Source organism: Colletes latitarsis, chromosome 3 (assembly GCF_051014445.1).
Source record: "Colletes latitarsis isolate SP2378_abdomen chromosome 3, iyColLati1, whole genome shotgun sequence".
Lineage (NCBI taxonomy): Eukaryota > Metazoa > Arthropoda > Insecta > Hymenoptera > Colletidae > Colletes > Colletes latitarsis.
Window position 1 is genome coordinate 31,740,544 of NC_135136.1, and position 20,483 is coordinate 31,761,026.

General features: G+C 28.9%; 4 protein-coding genes across 11 annotated transcripts; 2 read left to right on the plus strand and 2 right to left on the minus strand.

The window, feature by feature from the left end:
- Positions 1 to 762: 762 nt before the first annotated feature.
- Positions 763 to 4,608, plus strand: Cth (Cystathionine gamma-lyase). 4 transcript variants are annotated; one of them, XM_076784283.1, is made up of 8 exons: positions 763 to 926; positions 1,768 to 1,903; positions 2,035 to 2,322; positions 2,710 to 2,844; positions 2,916 to 3,051; positions 3,130 to 3,282; positions 3,436 to 3,601; positions 3,670 to 4,608. In XM_076784283.1, exons 2-8 carry the CDS (start codon positions 1,769 to 1,771, stop codon positions 3,812 to 3,814), a joined length of 1,158 nt encoding a protein of 385 aa, XP_076640398.1. In that variant the 5' UTR covers positions 763 to 926; position 1,768; the 3' UTR covers positions 3,815 to 4,608. The 4 variants fall into 4 exon arrangements, with proteins under 4 accessions (XP_076640398.1, XP_076640397.1, XP_076640396.1 ...); XM_076784282.1 differs by lacking the exon at positions 763 to 926 and adding an exon at positions 1,195 to 1,405; XM_076784281.1 differs by lacking the exon at positions 763 to 926 and adding an exon at positions 1,195 to 1,401.
- A 464-nt stretch (positions 4,609 to 5,072) lies between these two features.
- LOC143352073 (solute carrier family 35 member E2A) lies at positions 5,073 to 7,378 on the minus strand. 2 transcript variants are annotated; one of them, XM_076784287.1, is made up of 6 exons: positions 7,063 to 7,378; positions 6,601 to 6,955; positions 6,198 to 6,449; positions 5,779 to 5,965; positions 5,462 to 5,665; positions 5,073 to 5,371 (listed from the first exon to the last, which is right to left on the minus strand). In XM_076784287.1, exons 2-6 carry the CDS (start codon positions 6,863 to 6,865, stop codon positions 5,179 to 5,181), a joined length of 1,101 nt encoding a protein of 366 aa, XP_076640402.1. In that variant the 5' UTR covers positions 6,866 to 6,955; positions 7,063 to 7,378; the 3' UTR covers positions 5,073 to 5,178. The 2 variants fall into 2 exon arrangements, with proteins under 2 accessions (XP_076640402.1, XP_076640400.1); XM_076784285.1 differs by having other exon boundaries at positions 7,031 to 7,378.
- Positions 7,379 to 7,620: 242 nt separating this feature from the next.
- Positions 7,621 to 15,704, plus strand: LOC143352069 (protein lin-54 homolog). Of its 4 annotated transcripts, XM_076784276.1 has the most exons (13): positions 7,621 to 7,661; positions 8,863 to 8,940; positions 10,206 to 10,602; positions 10,682 to 10,999; positions 11,116 to 11,343; positions 11,529 to 11,747; positions 11,822 to 11,938; positions 12,053 to 12,190; positions 12,278 to 12,517; positions 12,632 to 12,834; positions 13,135 to 13,378; positions 13,463 to 13,659; positions 13,854 to 15,704. In XM_076784276.1, the coding sequence occupies exons 3-13, from the start codon at positions 10,216 to 10,218 to the stop codon at positions 14,035 to 14,037; spliced, it is 2,475 nt and encodes an 824-aa protein (XP_076640391.1). In that variant the 5' UTR covers positions 7,621 to 7,661; positions 8,863 to 8,940; positions 10,206 to 10,215; the 3' UTR covers positions 14,038 to 15,704. The 4 variants fall into 4 exon arrangements, with proteins under 4 accessions (XP_076640391.1, XP_076640393.1, XP_076640394.1 ...); XM_076784278.1 differs by lacking the exons at positions 7,621 to 7,661; positions 8,863 to 8,940 and adding an exon at positions 8,964 to 9,078; XM_076784279.1 differs by lacking the exons at positions 7,621 to 7,661; positions 8,863 to 8,940 and adding an exon at positions 9,146 to 9,155.
- Positions 15,705 to 15,770: 66 nt separating this feature from the next.
- Positions 15,771 to 18,761, minus strand: LOC143352070 (uncharacterized). Its single transcript, XM_076784280.1, has 3 exons — positions 18,239 to 18,761; positions 17,128 to 18,142; positions 15,771 to 16,868 (listed from the first exon to the last, which is right to left on the minus strand). The coding sequence occupies exons 2-3, from the start codon at positions 18,137 to 18,139 to the stop codon at positions 16,363 to 16,365; spliced, it is 1,518 nt and encodes a 505-aa protein (XP_076640395.1). The 5' UTR covers positions 18,140 to 18,142; positions 18,239 to 18,761; the 3' UTR covers positions 15,771 to 16,362.
- Between the last annotated feature and the right edge of the window lie 1,722 nt (positions 18,762 to 20,483).

Here is a 20,483-nt window from a genome sequence, read left to right on the forward strand (position 1 = left end):
CCAATGTTGCTTTTTAAAATTACGAATGCATATCGTCTGCTAAAACTTAACATTTCCGATGCCCTGATCAAATTTCGAATAAAACATTGTTTCTTTATGATAAAAATTTTGTATTGAACCTAAATTGTGGTTACAGGCAAAAAATTATCATGAATCAAGGCTTTGAGAGCTAAAATAAGGATTCATCTTGCAAGCCTTTATTTAATATGAGTAATAGTATGATCGAATTAATAATCATTTACAACATTTACATTAATACTTAGTTTCATATAGTAATATTAATTATAAAAGTATAAAAGTATTAAACTCAAAAAGTTATTAAAGAAAATATTTTTGTTTGGTATAGAAATTTTTTCTTCAAAATGCTATAATTTCTTAAATTGTCCATATTTTTTATTTAAAATAGGTTCAGTATCAGTGAAAACCAATCAGCTTCAAGAAAATTTTTCGTTTGTTTCATTCTGATCTCTATGATGGATGCTACATTGCACACCAACTATGGTTAACATCATCGGATAGGATTAAAAGACTTAACTACTATTTAATAAAAGATAACAAGAAATAGATTAAAAAAATATTTTCGTATAGTTCAAGAGTCTCCTTTCATGCCCCTAAAAGTGTAGTACAATAGAACTTTTAATTCTTTACGAAAAATATAAAAAAAGAAACTTCAAATTTTAAGTTTGCTACACGAGAATCCCCCCTTAAGTTGAGCAGATAGTAGACTATATTAAATAGGTACTACTGGTAGTACTGGTACTAGTTATCATTTTATCATTGTACGTTGAGTGTGATGCGTGTATATTTTTTTTTAACATCTGTATAAGTTTAACGTTTTATTCATTATTAATTAGCAACTATTTCTGTGATTTGTGACGTTTACATTACTTTTTAAATTTGTTTTAAATTAAACATTAATAATTTACGTGAGTAATATTTGTTCGGTAATTATTTGGAAATTAGGCCAATTTATCGATTTTGATGATTTTTAGATATATTGTAAAGAACAAGATTTGAAATAACTTTTTCCTCTGCACTAATATGGCAGTCGGCCTTAGTTTCGGGCATATTTGCAACATTCTGACAGTACAATCTGTTGAATTGTGATTGCCTATGCATCCACGTTTGTATAGTTGCGTCAGTATGCAAAGCCGGGCGACTGCTGATTATAGTTTTATTAATTACTCAGTAATGTTAAAGATTTTAGTACGTGCATGTGTCTCAAAATTCGTAAGAAAGTGAATAAAATTTGTCGTAATGAAATTGTATGAATTTCAATCGTATCTATAACTTTTCTTACGGTAAACTATGATTCGGTATAAATTTTTTGTACGCATTAACGTGGGCGTATCTCGGAAATTAAGACTCGGTAATGATTGTATCCAAAAATCATGAATGTCAGTGAGTAGGCCAAATTTTCAAATAATTTCCTTCTTAAAAATTGTTTTCATACGCGCGTTGTATTCTTGCATCATTGTACTTTTCATAAGTATAGCATTTCTTGGCACATGTAGCGTTTATGATGCAATTTATAATAGATTGCATGCCACATCTGTTTCAGTTTGCCAATTTTCAGTAATGTGAATATTTCTTTATAATTAACAAAGAAAATATCAAAATTTATTTTATAGAATACGAAAAGTAGCGTACTTAAATGTAATGTATATACATATGTTTAATAATGTACAAAATGTTACAAAATTTTAATCGTTATTAAATAAATTATATTTACTTTTAATGAAATATTTTCAACAATGTGTTTAATAGAATGTCAGAGGTTGAAGGTTTTGCAACAAAAGCTATACATGCTGGACAAGATCCATTACAATGGACTCATTGTGCAGTAATACCACCCATTGTAACGTCTACTACTTTTCGCCAGGATGGGCCTGCACAACATAGAGTAAGTTTCTTTATTTTAAAATTCTAGTAATTCGAATAATGTCCAATAAGCTTTTAGTAAATTCAGTAGCTATTATAACAAATTGAAACTTTTTTTTGAAATATGTTATTCATTATTATTTAATGTTTTAGGGGTTCGATTATAGTAGAAGTGGTAATCCTACAAGAAATGTTCTAGAGACATGTTTAGCTGCTTTGGATAATGGAAAACATGGATTTGTTTTTTCATCTGGATTAGGTGCTCTAACAGCATTGTCTTCATTATTAAAAGCTGGAGATCATATTCTGTCTGGGGATGATATCTATGGTGGAAGCTATCGTCTCTTTCAACAATGTTTATCCATGCATGATATTGCGGTAACATATGTAGACATGACAGATGTGAATAATATTGTGTCTGCTATAAAAAAAAATACAAAGGTATGAAGAAGTCTTGAAACTTAATGGAAAAATTATGTGTTAATATAAATGATTGCTCATACAATATGAAAGATATGCAGCAGTTGTTTCCAAATTTTTTGGAAGATGTTCCTTCAAAAAAAGAATATTTATACCCAAGATAAATGGTATGTTTAAAATAATAAGGAAGAGATATATTTCTACAGTTGTCAAACTCCATAATTAACGTATTAGTTGGAAGAGATATTTCATTTACAGTTTTTGTATACTAAAAATTTTTTTATGCCCTCTCTTGAATTATGCTGATACTACGGAAAACACAGATATAATATTTATTATTTATTATAATTTCAGTAACATTATATTTGCTAAGATTTTATAACTGTTTATATGTATTTCTACTTTTAGATGATTTGGATTGAGACTCCTACTAACCCTTTACTTAAAATAGTCGATATTAAGGCAATAACGGATACACTTAAACAAAAATATCCTGAAATCATTACAGTGGTAGATAATACTTTTCTAACATGTTACTTTCAGGTGGGTAATATTTTTCGTTTAAAAGTATAATGTAATTAAGTAATTTATATTATATGTATTGTTTGGTACAGAAACCATTGGAATTAGGTGCAGATATTGTAGTATATTCTTTGACTAAATATATGAATGGACATTCGGATGTTGTTATGGGTGCAGTAGTTACAAATAGAGATGATATTGGAAAAAAACTTCGGTTTTTACAAAATGGTAGTTTACACAATTTTATTAGTAATGCAAATTATTTTTTTTTGTGTAAAATTAATATTTATTTTTAAATTATTTTAGCCTTGGGCATTGTGCCATCACCTTTTGACTGCTTTATGGTTAATCGAAGTTTGAAAACACTGGAGCTTAGAATGCAACAGCATATGAGGAACGGATTAGCAGTTGCAAAGTTTTTGCAATCTCATCCTTGTGTAGAGAAAGTAATTCACCCATGTATGTATACAAAGTACATAATCTGGCTTCATAATTTTTCTTGGTAGTATTTAAATAAGTAGAACAAAATTATTCGAGTTTACAATACAGCAAATCTGCTTCATTCTTATATATTATACTTTTCGATTAGATAGCAATTTAATTTAATTACAGATCTTCCATCACACCCACAGTATGAAATTACCCTTAGACAAACATCTGGTCATAGTGGAATGGTTTCATTTTATCTTAAAGGTGATAGTACAAAGTTTTTAAGAGCACTGAAAGTATTTACATTAGCAGAATCGCTTGGTGGTTATGAATCCCTTGCTGAATTGCCGTAAGTAAATAATACTTTATTATAATATGTGCAGATGAACCTATTCTATTTTTAAATTATTTGTGTAGATCCGTGATGACACATGCATCAGTTCCTGCAGAAACTAGAGCAGTATCAGGCATTACTGATCAATTGATTCGGTTGTCTGTTGGTCTTGAAACAGAACGAGATATTTTAGCTGACCTTGATCAAGCTTTTAAAATTTGCCAATAAGTATAGTAATCAGCGAAAATCATAAAAACGAATAGTGCATTAATACGATTATAACTCTATAAACTCGATATAGACATTTGTATCAATTTTAGAAAAGAATTTTAGAAAAGATTTATAGTTATTAAAATTTTAACATTCCTATACAATAATAACCCTTTGAACACGCCTTATACTGTTATAACTTTGACTGCAAAAGGTAATAATATGATATAAGAAAGAACTAAATGGTACTAAATAGTTCCTTGTAAAAACGATTTATTTTTCTAATATTCTATGTAATATATTTTTATGTAATTTATATCTTGTAAAATATAATACAATAGTTACTAGAATCAAGATAAAGTTTTAAACGATCACATACCGAAGTTCTTAAGGTAAATTGTACATCGAAAACAGTTATATGATTGTGTCTATGGAAAATACTGCAAATTAATAATATCTTTATTACACCATAAAAAATGGGAAATACATGTACAGTGTTCCGCTGACTTAAAGTCCTGCAGGATAGCACAGGGGCAAGAGAAGTCGGACCGCCCACCTTTCTATTTCACTACCTACTTCGGTAGTCAGTACGCATGCGTTTGTAACTGCTGTGACGAATAGCGGATTAGAATTCAATGGTACATGGGAATAGGTGTATTCCTTCTACTTTTCTCGCATTCCTGCTACGGGTCTTTAAGTTGATGGAGCACAGTGCAGAGTGGTGTAAAAGGCGAGAGTCAACTGTGCTGCTAACCTAATTAACCTAACCTAATTTGTGCATTGAAACAAATAAAATACCATTGTTAAGTAAATCAGTTATAATTTATTAAATTTCTTCATGTGTGTATGTAAGTTACATTGCTAAAAAATGACTTATATTATCTTGATTTTTTTTCTATGTCATATTTGATGTTTCATATAACTTATTATGATCATGTTAATTTGTACCGTCATGTCTTCAATTAAAGCTATATTATTATAAAATGCATCTAGAATAGGGTTTCAGTGTCCCAAATTTATTCTAAATGTTTCATTTTTGTATAGAAACCTATGAATAAAGGATTTTATTTCATATTTTAGCACAACTATCCCACGAAACATTGTTGATTAATTTATATTTCCAAAATGTTCCAGGTTTTTAAAGTAAAAATTTAGAAATGACCCAATTTTTGAAAAAACATGGAAACCCTAATCTAAAATGCAAGATGTATTTTTCACTTTCGCATTTGAATTAAGACTGTAAACACTTTGTCATTATAATGAAAAAAATATTGCATTATAAAAATTAGTACTAAATTTATTTTAATTTTTAGTGACATAACGTGCTTAATACAAACACCTATTTTTATCGAATATAAATTTTTATTAACTTTAGAATTATATTACTGTAAATTAACTTTTGAACTATATCGTAATTTTGCTTTGTTTAATCTATCATATTCTTGTGCGCGATTATATAGTAATACTCCTGCTATTACCAAGGATGTTCCCATAGCCGATAAACCAGTTACCGGATTGTTAAATAACAAAACAGAAAGCCAAATTAAAAATGCTCTCTTTGCCGTATTAGCGACACTGTAATAAAATATAGTATTTTTAATAATTGGTTCTTAAGTCAAAATATTTGTCTATATAATTATTTTAAATTATAATTTGGAAACAAACCTGTGTGTTACAGGACTAATGTAATCCATAAGTACATATGCAGTGATACTTTGAAAATGGAAGAAAACTCCATTAAGGAGGAATGCAGTGAATAGTTTAAAAGTTAAGGAATGCTCAAGTGTTGGTAAATCTACTAATAAAATTGACACTGGTATTTGTACCACAATTGATGCTAAACTGGTATAGAATTGCAACTCCGCTGGTCTGTAATTACATGTTAGTTTAAATAAAAAGTAATATAATTTAAGATAAAATTGATTTAAAATTGAAAAAATCTAATTTTATATAATTTATATCAGTACATATATAATACTCACGTGTATTTAAAATTATCACCACTGATTAACATTTTGGAATAAACATTTTGCAAACATTCTGTTACATTTGTAGCCATAGCAGCAACAAACCCCCTGAGATCAAAACTGATTTCATTCACAGAACATAGAGCTAGACCACCCATTACAGGAATTAAAGATAAATTTACATATAACCCTGTATGTTCTCCTATAATGAAAGTTTTATAATTTTTAATTAGTTTCAGGGCATAAATATATTTTAAAAAATATTACTTCAACTGAATATTTCAATTAAACTATATATTTTTTGTTACATAACATTTTATGTAACTTAAAAATATTTATATGTAAACAAAAATGTTGATAATGAGAATTGTATTATTACTGTAAAACAAAACAAAACTGTAAGATTTACAGAAAATATTAGTTATGTTTCTTACCTAATAAATATCTGCTAATAAGGACGGTAAAAAGTGGTGCACTACTTTTAATAGTTTCTGTGAAACTCACTGCTACATAATTGAGCGATACTAATCCTAGTACTACAGTTATAAATCTTGTACATCCTACCAGTATCATGTGCTTATAAAAACCTGATGGTCTTACTAATCTAGGACTTGCTTTGTACATTCCACATGGAAAATACATTTGTATAAATCCACAAACTGCTGTCATTAACATTTGACAAGCACCTATTCAAATAAATTTTAACATTGTAAATTGCATAAACAATTAACATAAATCTGATTTGAATGTTTAACAAATCTCTATTAATAAGTACAAAAAAAAATCTACATTTATGTCATTTTAATTTACTGAAATATTATTTTAATATTTATTTACCTAAAATTGTAGGATTTCCTTCCATGTAAGATAATATGTACTTGTTCAAGAACAAAGTACATCCACTGAAGAAGTACCATAATGTTAAAAATAGCAAAGCTCTGGGATTAAACAAACCACCCTTTGCTTCACTTGTCAAAACTATTATTTCCTCGCGCTTTTTACTGTTCTCTACGTATTGTTTAGTTTGACTATCATGTATTAATGGTTGTTCTGTATCGCGAGGTGTTAAAGAATAATTTATGCGAACGGAATGATTTTCCATTACACTTTCCTTTGAAACAAAATGTTATAGCATTACGTAGATCTGACAAATCCTACTTTACCAGTGAGATCACATTTTCAGTATGCCCGGCTAGAATGATATTGATAGTCGTATGTTTTTCTCAAAAGTGAACTAGGTTATGTTCTCAGAATTTTTTAAATTCACGGTAAGGATTGTATTAGTATGTTGAGTATTACGAGTAATCTTGTAATAATCTGCTGATAATGCTGGTACACTGTTTCCTATTTGATTAATCATAGTAATTTTACGGTTATCGCATTTTGACAGACCAGTGCATATGGAATTCGTTTACACTATAATACATATGTGCATATGTGGCACTGATAACGAGAACATTACTTTTGCCGATTTTTGCGTACTTATAGTCATGAACCATGAAAACTTAGTGGTCATTCTATTGTAGAAGTATAGCTATGAAAGAAGAAAAATATCATTAAATTTTTAAACTTATTCATTTATGAATAAAATTAATTGTATCCTCTTTAGATTTATATTTTTTAAATGGATTTTGTAATAATACAATTATATAAAGTATTTTATATTGAGTTTTATAATATGAATTTTATTTGTATGAAAAGCACTGATGTTATTGTAAAGTTTTTAAGGTATTTGCATAAGAATATATAATTAAAGATGGCGTTTTATAGAATAACGGTTAAGATTCGTTGTCGATGAACTTTATACGAACAATCCGTGACTTAACGAGAACACAATCAGTGTGAACTCACATGTAAATTTGACTGAGCATGACTGAATCTGGCAAGTGAATATAGAGGTTAATGCTCTTTAATTCGAAGTGATAACGGAGTGTTTAAAAGTAATTCAGAAATACAATATGTTATTGTTTTGTACTTCGTCAGAGAAAATACAATATATAGTTTACTGAATTAAACAAACGTGACGTATAGATTTGTGTTTACATACTAATTTTGAAAATTCATAATCATAATATTCGTTAGCATAATAAATTCTGAAAAATGGAAAATGGTACACGTTTGTTATATATATTAGAATATTTAACAAGAAGTGTATTTAACAAATGTTCGAGTATATATTTCAAATATTTGGTGTATATTCAAGAATATAACTTTTTTATTATGATTATAATAATTTTATTGCATTACAATTGAATACACTTATTCATTACATCACACTACAATCACTAAAAGTATCCAATAGGTGGATTGATTTCGAAAAATTTTGAATTTTAAATTCACTAATCAACAATTAAATTTCGTTTAAATATAATTTTGCTAAATTTCGAATACAATATTGTAATTATTTTTTCTTATTTATTTTATTTCTAGTTGCATGCCCTCTATTACAATATAAATGTAAAATTACATTTATACGAAAAATAATTAAAAACACGTTATACTGTAATGTTTATGAACTGCAAGTTGTACGAATGAAAATATGGTAGTTATAAATGTCTTGTTCCGACACTTCTTGATTTAGTAACAAAAGTTTTGCAATAAACGAATACCAATTTCCTTTAATATCATTACTTGATTACATCATTAATCGTCTGATATTTTCCTGTTGATATAATATCGATATCGCGTAATAACTATGTTAATATGTAAATAGCATACGAAACTTTACTTCTTTGTTGAAAAACAAACACCTTAATAAATCCTATCACAATTCATAAAGTTCATAATGATGATGCATCTTTGACCGATATGTTACATTTAAAACGTTGAAGTTTTCGGAACACTTGTTTTTTTATTGGACTCAGAGGGCGCTATAGGGCTGACGTGTTTTTAGCCGCGGAAGAGCGAAAATGGCGAAATCGAAATTTGCAAAGTGCGCGAAAATATTACTCAATTTTAGCGTAACATTTGATTGAGATAGTTAACATTTGACGTATTACAGACCAGAAAAAGTTAATTTTATAATAGCAACTAACTTACCATTCCTCCTTCAATTTGAGATTTTAATACTAAACGACCTTTGGGTCTGTTTGTACACAGCGGTGCGTAGTGCACTGTGGGACAGCAATGGTGGGCGCGTGATTTTGAACAAATTCGAGCTATCAAGGGAACACCCAGGTATGTATTACAGAAAGGATTAAATTTCTTGTTGGACTGTTTGATCAAAATTTGGATTTCTGAGGAGCATATTAGCAACTTTTTCGAATATTGTATCATAATTAAAATAAGCTTCGTGGCACGCCCCCACCCAGCACTGTACGTACCTGATATGAACTGATAAGTTATAGGTTAAGTTGAATTTTATGTGATTTTAAGACGAATATCGGCAAGAAGTATGTTTTCTATTATTGTTCGATGCATTAAGCATTCCATTTTTCTTTAAGTATCAATGTCGAGATGATATAATGCCATTTAAAACGTTAAAATAGAGCCAGAAATTCAGTTCGTGGAAAATGGCGCGTTTAAGTAATAAATGGCGCTAATGTTCCTAAGTAGACTATCCTTCGAATTTTTCTTCATTATTCAAATTTTATCGTTCGAATTTTCGAAAGTTCCAATTTTACTTGATCTTTGTATTGTTGGGTGCATCCGTAGACAATTCCATTACCCTTAGTGTTTAGAGAATGCGTATTTGCTTCCTAAAGATTTGAATTTTTGAATTTTTAAATTCTCACTGATTCGCTTCATTTTCACGTCATTTCGTAAATCGTTTTACATTTTACCGTTGATTTACGATATTTATTTTTATATATAGTCTTTCGACGATTAAAGCTGTATGTAAAGATGATTTACATTCTTTGAATTTCTAACCTGCATATGCATGAAGTACATGTTTATAATGGAAGATACAGACATCTGGAAAACTTTTTTTTTTAAACATAAATAAACTCACTTTGAGTATAAATGAATATACATGATATTAGAATGCTAAATATTATTAGAATAGTTTTAAGTTCATAATTTAACATTTTGTGATAGGGTATAAATACTTACAAATCTGTCCATCGCATATTATCTTCGTACTTATTTAATTATGTAATTAAGTTGTAAATTTATTTACATTTAAATGATTTTAACGACAATAACGTGAGCAGAGTACATTACCTTTGTGCACTTCTATGTTACGTATTTAAATGTTTTTTTATTTGCAATTATTTTGTAATGGAAGAAGTTTACGTAAAGAGATATAAATTTAAATAAATCAGTGAAACAAAAAAGTATTTTATAAATTGAATTATAAATTTATGTGATTTAACTTTTTACAATTGTGTATGTAAATGTAAAATTATATTCTATAAGAAGTTAATGTTATTAAGTACAATACCTATACTTTAAAATTATAAACAGATGTAAGTATTTTTAATAAATAACATTTTGAATAGGAACGCAATCATGTCTATAAATAAAGGGCAAAATGCTAGAGCTTTGGTTGAACCATTAGCTCTAGATTCACGTACACTTGGTGATGGAGATTTAAGTGCATTGAGCTTATCGCATAATAATGAACAGTATTCATCAAATGACTTTGAGGCATTTGCAAACATTCAAGCTGAATTGGAATGTATGAATGCTGAAGAAGTTATGACAACAGAGGAGGAACATATAATAATTGAACGTAATATTGAGACTGAAACGATTGTACCTGATGTGGAAATGACTGAAGTTTCAGATCAAGTTCAAGAAGAACATATTATCTATACAACAGCAAATCAGAATAATCAAAATATTGTATTCCAAACGAAACCGACATTGCAAAGGCTTCCAACATCTACAGTACAGGTATATAATATATAATTATAATTTGTATACGGAATATCAATGTTGCGTATTATAAAATTACAGTTTACTTTAATATTAGGTAAAATCAAATGTTGGTCAAGCAACGCAAAGTCAATCTATTATGATAGTGTCCCCTGCTGGTGGTCAAGGCACAAGCCAAATTTTAAAAATTTCACATCCGTCAACAGCATCAGCTGGTCAATTACAGTCATTAGCCCAGACTCTTATAGCAAAGTCTGCTGATGGAAATATAGTTCATTTAAGATCAGCACAACCTACTAAACCTGTAATGGCAACTAGTCATTCAGGAAACATCACATTAGGAAGTGTTCAGAATGCAAAAACAGTTCAATCTGCTATAAAACGAACAGCACAGAGTACTCAGCAAAATCGAAATGTAAAATTCTTATTATAATATTATTTCCTTAAATATCTAAAATTTAGATTTTAAATAATATTAAAATGTTTTTTATAGTTAGCATGCATACTATATATTTTGTGATATTATTATAGGTATATACAAAGATGATATTAGCTGGAAATCAAACACAATCAGGACAAGTTCTTATAACTAGTTCACAGAATGAAAATCAGCAAGCAATAAAATTTTTGAATAATAGTGTGTCAAGTCAAGATGTCACAAATCCAACAAAAACTATAACATTGGCACAAGCACAGCAAATGGGATTACTTTCTACCAATAAAGTTCAACATATTCTACCTTCATCACCACAAAAGCAAGTGGGTATTGGAATTTATTAATTTTATAATTTTTTTAATACTTGTGTATATTGATATATAAGAAACTTCTTATAATTACTGTATAAAAAATATAATAATTAGTATGCGGATTAATTAATTTATTAAAAGTAATAAATTTATATTTATACTTTTATATAATAAATTTATATTTATTACTTTTGAAGGGAATAATTGTAAATAAATTAGTGCAATCATCAAATACTCAGTCTTCTAAAATGACTATAGTTCCAAGCAGTACGATTAAATCTCCCACAAAAATATTACCTGCTCCAACATTGAGTACACAAGTTAAATCTTCATCAATTTCGAATCAGCAATCTACATTTTCTTCCTCTAATAAATCAACTGTTCAACAGAGTCCACAAAAAGTGATTATTCGACAGGTTAGTTGTAAAGCAGTTTTTATGCATTCTTGACGTTTTAAATGTTTTTATATTAATTTTACAATATCTTTTAGAGCTCTTTAAAACCTGGAACTGTACTCGGAAGTGGACAAGTTATTAGAATACCAGCTAATCAAAATATTGTTACTGGATCTAATCAAGTACATCAAATACAAATGCCTGGAAGACAAGTAATATAATTTTTATGAAATATAAATTATGTCTTATATTTAATTTAATTGTATTATAAAATTATTTTTTTTCATATTGAAGTTATAAACATTTTTGAAATATTCTTTTCGAAGGTGCAATATGTAAGATTAGTTAGCACTCCATCATCTGGAACTACGAATGTTGTTACTGTGGGTAAAACGAAGTCGCAAACAACTTTACAAACTGTTGGTGTTAGTCAGAAGATAGGAGGTCAGCAACAAATCGTCAAGGTTTGTAATAATAGTAAATAATGTGAATATTTAAAAAATTGTATTAGATTTTTATATACGATGTTTTCTTTTCCAATTGTAATACAGGTAGTTCCATTAAATACTAATAATCAATCATTAAGAACGGTTGCGCCGAAGGCTACGTTGACAAGTAGCGGTCAAAGATTATTAATTCCCGCGACTGCAACTGTAGGTAACCAATCGAAAAATGCGGTAACTATTCCAGCATCGGCTTTAAGTCAATTAGCATCTGGGCAGGCAGTCCTCTCAACTAATTCAAATATGGGGAACATTGTAGTTTTACCAGCTCAATATATTCAGCAACAGGTATAGTATATTACATGTTCAATTAAAGAAGCAAGTTAACTATATTGATTAAGAATATTTACGATTTAAAATATAATATATGATATAATTAAGAGTTATATTAATTTTCTGTAGTCAGCGGACGAAGTGAAATTGAAATCCCAAGTTACACCTAGTTTGTTAGGTAATTCACAAAGTTTGCAGAGTTCAACAGGGAATTTATCAGTAGGATCTATTATAGAAAGTAAAAGCTCCCAGAGATCTTATGCTAGTGTCGAGCCTAATGGTATTAGGCCGAGAAAAGCGTGTAACTGCACTAAATCACAATGTCTTAAATTGTGAGTACGATATATATCAGTACTGTTAAATCCTAATTTTAAAATAATTCTTAAGTGTTCATGTGTATTAAAATCATTGTTATGATTATAATTCATCTTTCAAAAATTGAGCATCAACTTTTCGAGTTTTTGTTATTTCAATTGAAAAATGACGATCAATAAGAAAAATAAAAATGTATCTGTAGTTGAAAGATTTTTTTTGCGGTGTGAATTAAGAAATAATTCTGACGTTAATAAAGAGAAGTTTTAAATGTGTTTTGATGAATGAAAATGGTAAATTATGAATATATTTTGTCACAGATATTGTGATTGTTTCGCGAATGGAGAGTTTTGTCATATGTGTAACTGCAATAATTGTTCTAATAATCTTGGAAATGAAGAAGAGAGGCAACGCGCTATCAAATCCTGTTTGGAACGTAATCCAAATGCTTTTCGTCCAAAAATTGGCAAAGGCCGCGAGACTGGTGATGATATACGGAGACACAATAAGGGTTGTAATTGTAAACGCAGCGGATGTTTAAAAAATTATTGTGAATGTTATGAGGTATTGAAGTTGGTTCTACATATAAGTACAAGTATTTTTAAATGTGATGACATTTTTTCCTAAAATAAAAAACATCTTTTTAAGGCTAAAATTCCTTGCTCTGCTAATTGTAAATGCATAGGATGTCGTAACGTAGAAGAACCGAACTTAGAAAAGAAGTCTTTGAAAGATCTAGCAGAGGCAGCTGAAGTTAGGACGGCGCAACTTACACTGAATAAAGCAAAATTACAACTATCGGAAATGGCTTTCAGACCTCCCGCTACATCGAACACTGGCGCGAGGTAAGCATATGATAATAATAATTAAAGTAAGTAGACATTATTTGAAATTTAACGTCTGTCAGAACTGGAGTGTATTATCATTTATGGAAACAAATGGTTTCCCATTAGTCACGTCTGTCTTAGGAAATATTTTAAATATCACACTATGTATAGTTTTGCATTTAATATTTATTTGAATTTTTTTTTTTTTATAGACGACCGTTCAACTTCTTGACTGATAAAGTAGTAGAAATAACGTGTCAGTGCTTAATGGCACAAGCTGACGATGCGGAACGGAACATGTTCGACGACGAAACATCTCAGAGACTTATAATCGAAGAATTCGGTCGTTGTCTGAAGGAAATTATAGAATCAGCACATAAAGCTGAAGCTACCTAGCAGGTACATTCTGAAAAAAAATTTAATGGTGAAAGTTTTCGATTTTTGCGAACATACGCCAGAAAATTGGAAACAATGGTTAGTGGTACCTCTTAATCTAATAATTTGGACACAATTACAAAAAGAAATAAAGTTTATATACCAAAGATAACGGTAACAATATTAAAACATAATACATTCAACCGGTTATTATTGTTGCTAGATGAGAAAGTCTTTTTCTAAAAATCTAGTTACATTTACGTACACTTTGTAATTATAAACTCATTTTGTATAATATAATTAATGAACGATTGAGTGGAGTTTACAAAGTTTCATCCTTAACTAAAAAGTTTTTACATGAAAAATTTAAAGTTATTTTGTTAGATAACAGTAAAAAAAATATTGGAAGCATTACGGTTGAATGCAATATGACAGTAAAATTTATAATACAAGTGTATAACATTCGATGGTACAAAAAATGTTTATATTTTTGTCGGTCACACTTGAAAAATTAAGATTTTATTGAAAATTTAAGCAAGAGGCTAAAATAGTAAAGAGGTATAATTTTACACATCTATTAAATAATATTGGTATACTAAACATATTTTCATTTTATATCATGTGTTTCCATTAGCATCAATATTGAAAGTTTATTTTAATAGGAAAAATGCATGCATCTATAATAAACTAGATATCAAGAGAATTTTAGAATATATAAAGGATATTTGTTTTTTCTTAGTTGAACAAAATAAATGATGAGCGTAACATTCAATAAATTTAATTTCATGAGTGAAGTGAAATATGATCATACGTTATGTTATGATTATTTCATATTATTTATCGATTTCTCATAATAATCTTGCATTATAAAAGTTGTTTTTTCGTTATGAGATGAGTTCTCATTATTGTATATTTCATGAATAAGGAGTATATGAAAGGAACTAAAATAATAAATTTGTTCATAACTGTCTTCATTATTAAACAAAATTGTAAATCTTGATTTATTAAAAGAGTTACTTAAGTCATTTGTGTATGACATTGCATTTTTGTAATTTTTTATATATCGTTATTTAAAGTTTGGTTTTTCATTTATAATTAATACCTGTAGATTTTTGTTTGACGGTAGTTGGGAAATGTTTTTTCATCTATTATCTACAACGTAATCAATTTTTGGTAATCGAATTATTAAACATTCGAAATGAATTTTCTAGAATTCTCATGAAAATACATTTTACATGTTTATTTATTAATTGTATAACGGTATATTATATCGTAAAGATTCTAATTCCAAAATAATCACATCATTTGTTAAAGTTTACAATAAGTATGTGTACCTTGATACGTATACAATTTTCAATGCCAAGCACTATTTAATTCATTAATAATATGGTGAATGAAATTGCACCGAGGACAAAGGTTTCTTGGCAATGTAATTCTTTGATGTATCAATTTAACAGGCACAGACGCATAAATATTTTTCATTGTGTACTGAATTAATTATCACTGTAGTAGTAACACTATTGTCTGCCATTAGGGGTGATACAAGTATAACTTATATGTAGGAAATTAATATAAAGTATAGAGAGTTTATATATTATACATAGGGCAGTATAAGAACAAATGTAATATAGAGGTACAAATATAAATATATATTCATAGAATTCGTACTTCAAAGGACAGCGTTTATTTTAAGTATACAAATTGTACAGATTATTGATTCGTAATATAATTAAAAGAAAATTATGATAATGAAATATTAATTACATGTTCTTACTTGTTATATGTCATTTATATAACAAGACGAATATAAAAGTATGAATTTTAAATTAATGTTATAAACTTTTGCAAAAGATGCTGATGTATATGTATAACAAATTACTACTATGTACAGATAATATTCATACATCTAAATATATCTTCGTGATTTGTATTCTGTACATAGACAAAAATCTGATATCACTGAATCAAATAAATAACTTACTTCTTTATTTTAGGAAAATTTATTTAAACAACTAGGTAATTTCACAATTTCATTGTACAACTAATGTGTAAAAAGTTTTAACTGATTTATAAATTCGAGTGTGATGTAAATAGGCAATATACATATAAATTATGAAGATATTCATTGTCTTATTTGATATCAGATTTTTCGTGATATGGTAGTGTTTGAATAACACTGAAATGTACGTATGAGGAAATTGTATATGTACATACATGTCAAACACATGTACCTTTCAATAAATCTTATGTTTACAATGCAGGTGTTAGTTTATTGAAGCATGTACAAAAAAGGATTTTACTTTATACAAGTATGTATGTTATATTTGTCTATATTAAAACGTTTTATTAAAATTTCACTACCTTTTTAGATTTGCTGTTATCTTTTTCATGGGTAAATTTCACATTTTCTTCTAAGGATTCTACGCTATCATTTGCGATCGAGTTTACTGTAATGGTGTTCTCTTCTTTTTCTTTAATTAAATCTGGACAATCCTTTTTCAAATGGGTAACATCTCCACAGACTTTACAAGAACCTCCTTGTGGATAAACTCCTTTGGGATTATCAGGACACTGTTTAGCAATATGTCCTTGTTCCCGACAAATGAAACAAGTCGCGTATCTAAATTCTGTTGGCTTTGCTACTCTGCATTCGAAATGAGTATGTTCTGTTGAGCCACACTTAAAGCAAATTCCAGTTCCCGCTTGTTCGAATCCAAGTTCAGGACAATCAGATAAATTGTGACCTGCCTTCCGACAATGGAAACAAACACACTTCCTAATTCGTGCTAATGCTTTTTCAGCTTTTCTTCTTTCCAGTTTCATTGCTACATCTATTTCTTTCTTTGGAATACCTGCAATGAGTAAAGTATGATACATGAAAAATAATTAAATTATTCAAATGACCTTAACTATAAGAGATAGTAAAGGTAATTTGTACAAATATAGTAATGTCGTGGATATTGGCCGATATTCAGGACCGAAAATGGCCAAAGTTAAAGGAAGGTAGATCTTCCAAAAAATTCTGTGTCTCGGTTTTTCGAGACACTTTTTTTCCCGTCATTTTCCAAGAGAAAATCCCGACCAGTTTTCAAAGCATTACTGTATATTCACCTTTTATAATCATTTTCTGTTTTAAGTCATGTAATCTTTCAGCATCTTCTTTTTTAACTGGAAAACCATCAAACTTCACAATCTCTATTTCAACACCATTGATAACCATTTTTGTAGGACCTAAATCTGCTTTCCTCCTTTTGTGTTCCTTATCATCCCTAATTTTAGGAAGTTTTCTTTTATTAATTCTATTATTTTCAAACTGCTTTGTATGAAATTTATTTGGAACAGTTTTAAAATTATTTGAATTATTGGTAAATTTGTTATTAAATTGCTTAATGTTGCGATCATTTTCTTCATTTCTATTTGCATTATTATTTTGATTATTTTCTATTTCTTTATTATCATTATTTTTATTTTTAAATTTTTTCTTTTGCTTATTAGAGTTTACATCAGTTTCTGAAGTATTTTCACATGAATTTTTCTTTTGTTTTCTCATATTACGTTTTTGTCGTTTAGATAACCCACCATCCTTTTCTGTTGCTACATTATATGTGATGGACAGTGTATTTTTTTCATTTTTTTCAATTTGTGAAACATCACTTTTTTTTATTGGCACGTCTACAGGCTTCCCATCTTTGCGTTTAACCTGTTTTCTTATTTCGTTTGATCTACTATGCGTTGCTTCTATGTTAACATTATCTATGCGTTCGGTATCTTTATTAAACTCTTTAACTTTGCTTACAGATACATTTTTATTCTTCTTTGGTGTATTTAAATTTTGAGGGGTTTTCTGTTTCTTCTTAATTTCCTTTGTTACCAAATTAATGCTTTTTGTTGCAGAATTATCTTCAAATTCTGCCCAGTCGTTATTAACATTGCCAACATCACAGTAAAACACATCTTGTTTATCTTGCAACAACTCTTTTGCAGATTTATTTTTTATCGAATGATTTTGTTTTTTGGATAAATTCTCTGCTAACTGTTGCTTCATTACATGCCATGGTGTGGGATCGTTAGCTACTTTTTCATTCGAAGCTTTTGAACCTTTTGATCTTGCATATCGAGTCATTTTCTAAAAATATTTAGAGTACCTATATTAACCTTACTTTGTTTCTAACCTTATAATAACATTACAATATATTTAATAATAAAAGCACTCGGTACATACCTGTTAAACTGAATATTCTTAACTTTAAAATATAAGTTGGGATATATTCTTATTTTCAGTTCGAATTATAATATACAATTATTTTGTCATTATTAGTTCTATTGTTTTCATATTAAAGAAATTGAATGAAACAATGTGACGTTTATAAAAAGAGCACGAGATTATAAATACTGATACAATCAATATAGATGCTGTAAATAATATTAACAACTGTTTTTTTACAAATGAAATAACCTTATTTTACCACACGTGCAATTTCGCTTTCGCATACTATGTCAGATCACGTATACGTGAGCTTGTAGAGTTTCATAGAGTTGACAAAAACAACTTTATTTACGTTAATGCATGTTTTGAGACTCTTTGATCATATTTTAACTATCGAAAAAAAAAGAAATTCTTCTTACACCTTACTTTCCTTTTACAATTACTATAAAAATACATTACTCATCAATTCAATTTATTTATAAAAAGTGCTATTAAGATTTCAAGACACGCTTTTATTTAATAGAGTTAGAAATGTGTAACCATTCCTTATGTTTAATAAAAAAAGAAATGACAGTACATATTTTTCACACTTTTTATTTACATTCTCCTCTACCTTTCCCATTAATTTCTTAAGTTTAATAATCCCTTGAAACTACCCCAAATATTATTCGAATCTAATTAAGTTCTTCAACCATTTCTCTATGCATTATTTAATGAAATTAATAAGTTATAAACGATTACTGGAAGCGATTCTTATTTCAATATTGCGCTAAAAAGTACATGCTTTTATTTAATAAAGTTAGAAATGTGTAAACGTTCCTTATGTTTAATAAAAAAAGAAATGACAATAGATATTTTCCACATTTTTTATTTACATTCTCCTCTACCTTTCCCATTAATTTCTTAATTTTGATAATCCCTTAAAACTACTACAAATATTATTCGAATATAATTAAGTCCATCAACCATTTCTCTATGCATTAATTAATGCAATTAATAAGTTATAAACGATTATTGGAAGCGATTCTTATTTCAATATTGCGCCAAAAAGTGACAAAGTATAGTATCGCCATCTAACGCCAGGGATTCGTGCTATCCGGAGTACAAGTCCCCTCTCGCCCCCCACGAATTGGTGACATCGTATAGTATCGCCATCTACTAACGGGTTTCGAACTAAAAATTTCGTGCCAGGATCACAGAATGTTAGTGGAGGTATCCGAAGTACAGCTACCCCCACTCCTCCTACACCTGATACACACTACCTTGATTATTCATTAATAACTCATTTCCTGGGATTAAAATATGAACTTTTAGAATTGGAGAATGTAGTATAAACCCTTGGCTAGATTCAAGGATATCTTTTATAGCCATTCCGCCCGTAATTAAAACGTTATTAACAAATATCGGAAGTCGGAACATTTACGGCTGTATCACCGTCTGCTTTAATCGATGAATTATCAACTTTTTGACAATAACACCCATATTTTCGCTATTAGAGAACCTAGTAGACATTCCTGGCAACATTCAAGGACCGATTTTGCTATGCTCCTTGCTCTAATTAATTAGTTATTAGCGATAGATCCCTCAAGTGTCACGTTAGAAGGTTAAAAACAGTGGGCCGACTACCAATATTCGTTAATAACTATTTAATTGGGCATAGCATGGTTGCAACAGGTATCCTTGAACCTTGCCAAGGATCTGCACTATGTTCTTAAACTCTAAAAGTTCATAATTTAATCCCAGAAAAAGTGTAATTAGCAAATTATCGAGCAGTGATTCATTAAAGCGGTGTTTCGTATTGTGGCGCCAACTAGCGGCGAAAACAGCGAACTATGTGTTTCTTGACATGTGTTGAACTATTGCTTGTTAATTTACTAATTACGCCTTTCCTGGGATTAAATCATAAACTTTTAGAGTTTAAGAATATAGTATAAACCTTAAGCAAGATTCAAGGATACCCGTTCTAGCCATGGTATGCGTTATTAAATAGTTATTAACGAATATCGGAAGTCGGCACACTGTTTCTAACCTTTTAATGCGACACCTTAGGGATCTATCGCTAATAACTAATTAATTAGAGCGTGGAGCATAGCAAAATCGGTCCTTGAATGTTGCCAGGAATGTCTACTAGGTTCTCTAATAGCGAAAATATGGGTGTTATTGTTAAAAAGTTGATAATTCATCGATTAAAGCAGACAGTGATACAGTCATAAATGTTCCGACTTCCGATATTCGTTAATAACGTTTTAATTACGGGCGG

Excerpts from the sequence above, each read along its gene's own strand:
- Cth (XM_076784281.1), top strand. The coding sequence starts at position 1,373 with ATGATTGTATCCAAAAATCATGAATGTCA. Across the intron at positions 2,845-2,915 it reads TTCTAACATGTTACTTTCAG|AAACCATTGGAATTAGGTGC; the intron begins GTGGGTAATATT and ends TGTTTGGTACAG. Across the intron at positions 3,283-3,435 it reads AGAGAAAGTAATTCACCCAT|ATCTTCCATCACACCCACAG; the intron begins GTATGTATACAA and ends ATTTAATTACAG.
- LOC143352073 (XM_076784287.1), bottom strand. The coding sequence starts at position 6,865 with ATGGAAAATCATTCCGTTCGCATAAATTATTCTTTAACACCTCGCGAT. Across the intron at positions 6,450-6,600 it reads AGGAAATCCTACAATTTTAG|GTGCTTGTCAAATGTTAATG; the intron begins GTAAATAAATAT and ends TTATTTGAATAG. Across the intron at positions 5,666-5,778 it reads GGTGATAATTTTAAATACAC|ACCAGCGGAGTTGCAATTCT; the intron begins GTGAGTATTATA and ends ATGTAATTACAG.
- LOC143352069 (XM_076784276.1), top strand. The coding sequence starts at position 10,216 with ATGTCTATAAATAAAGGGCAAAATGCTAGAGCTTTGGTTGAACCATTA. Across the intron at positions 13,379-13,462 it reads ATTATTGTGAATGTTATGAG|GCTAAAATTCCTTGCTCTGC; the intron begins GTATTGAAGTTG and ends CATCTTTTTAAG. Across the intron at positions 13,660-13,853 it reads ACATCGAACACTGGCGCGAG|ACGACCGTTCAACTTCTTGA; the intron begins GTAAGCATATGA and ends TTTTTTTTATAG.
- LOC143352070 (XM_076784280.1), bottom strand. The coding sequence starts at position 18,139 with ATGACTCGATATGCAAGATCAAAAGGTTCAAAAGCTTCGAATGAAAAA. Across the intron at positions 16,869-17,127 it reads ACAGAAAATGATTATAAAAG|GTATTCCAAAGAAAGAAATA; the intron begins GTGAATATACAG and ends TACTCATTGCAG.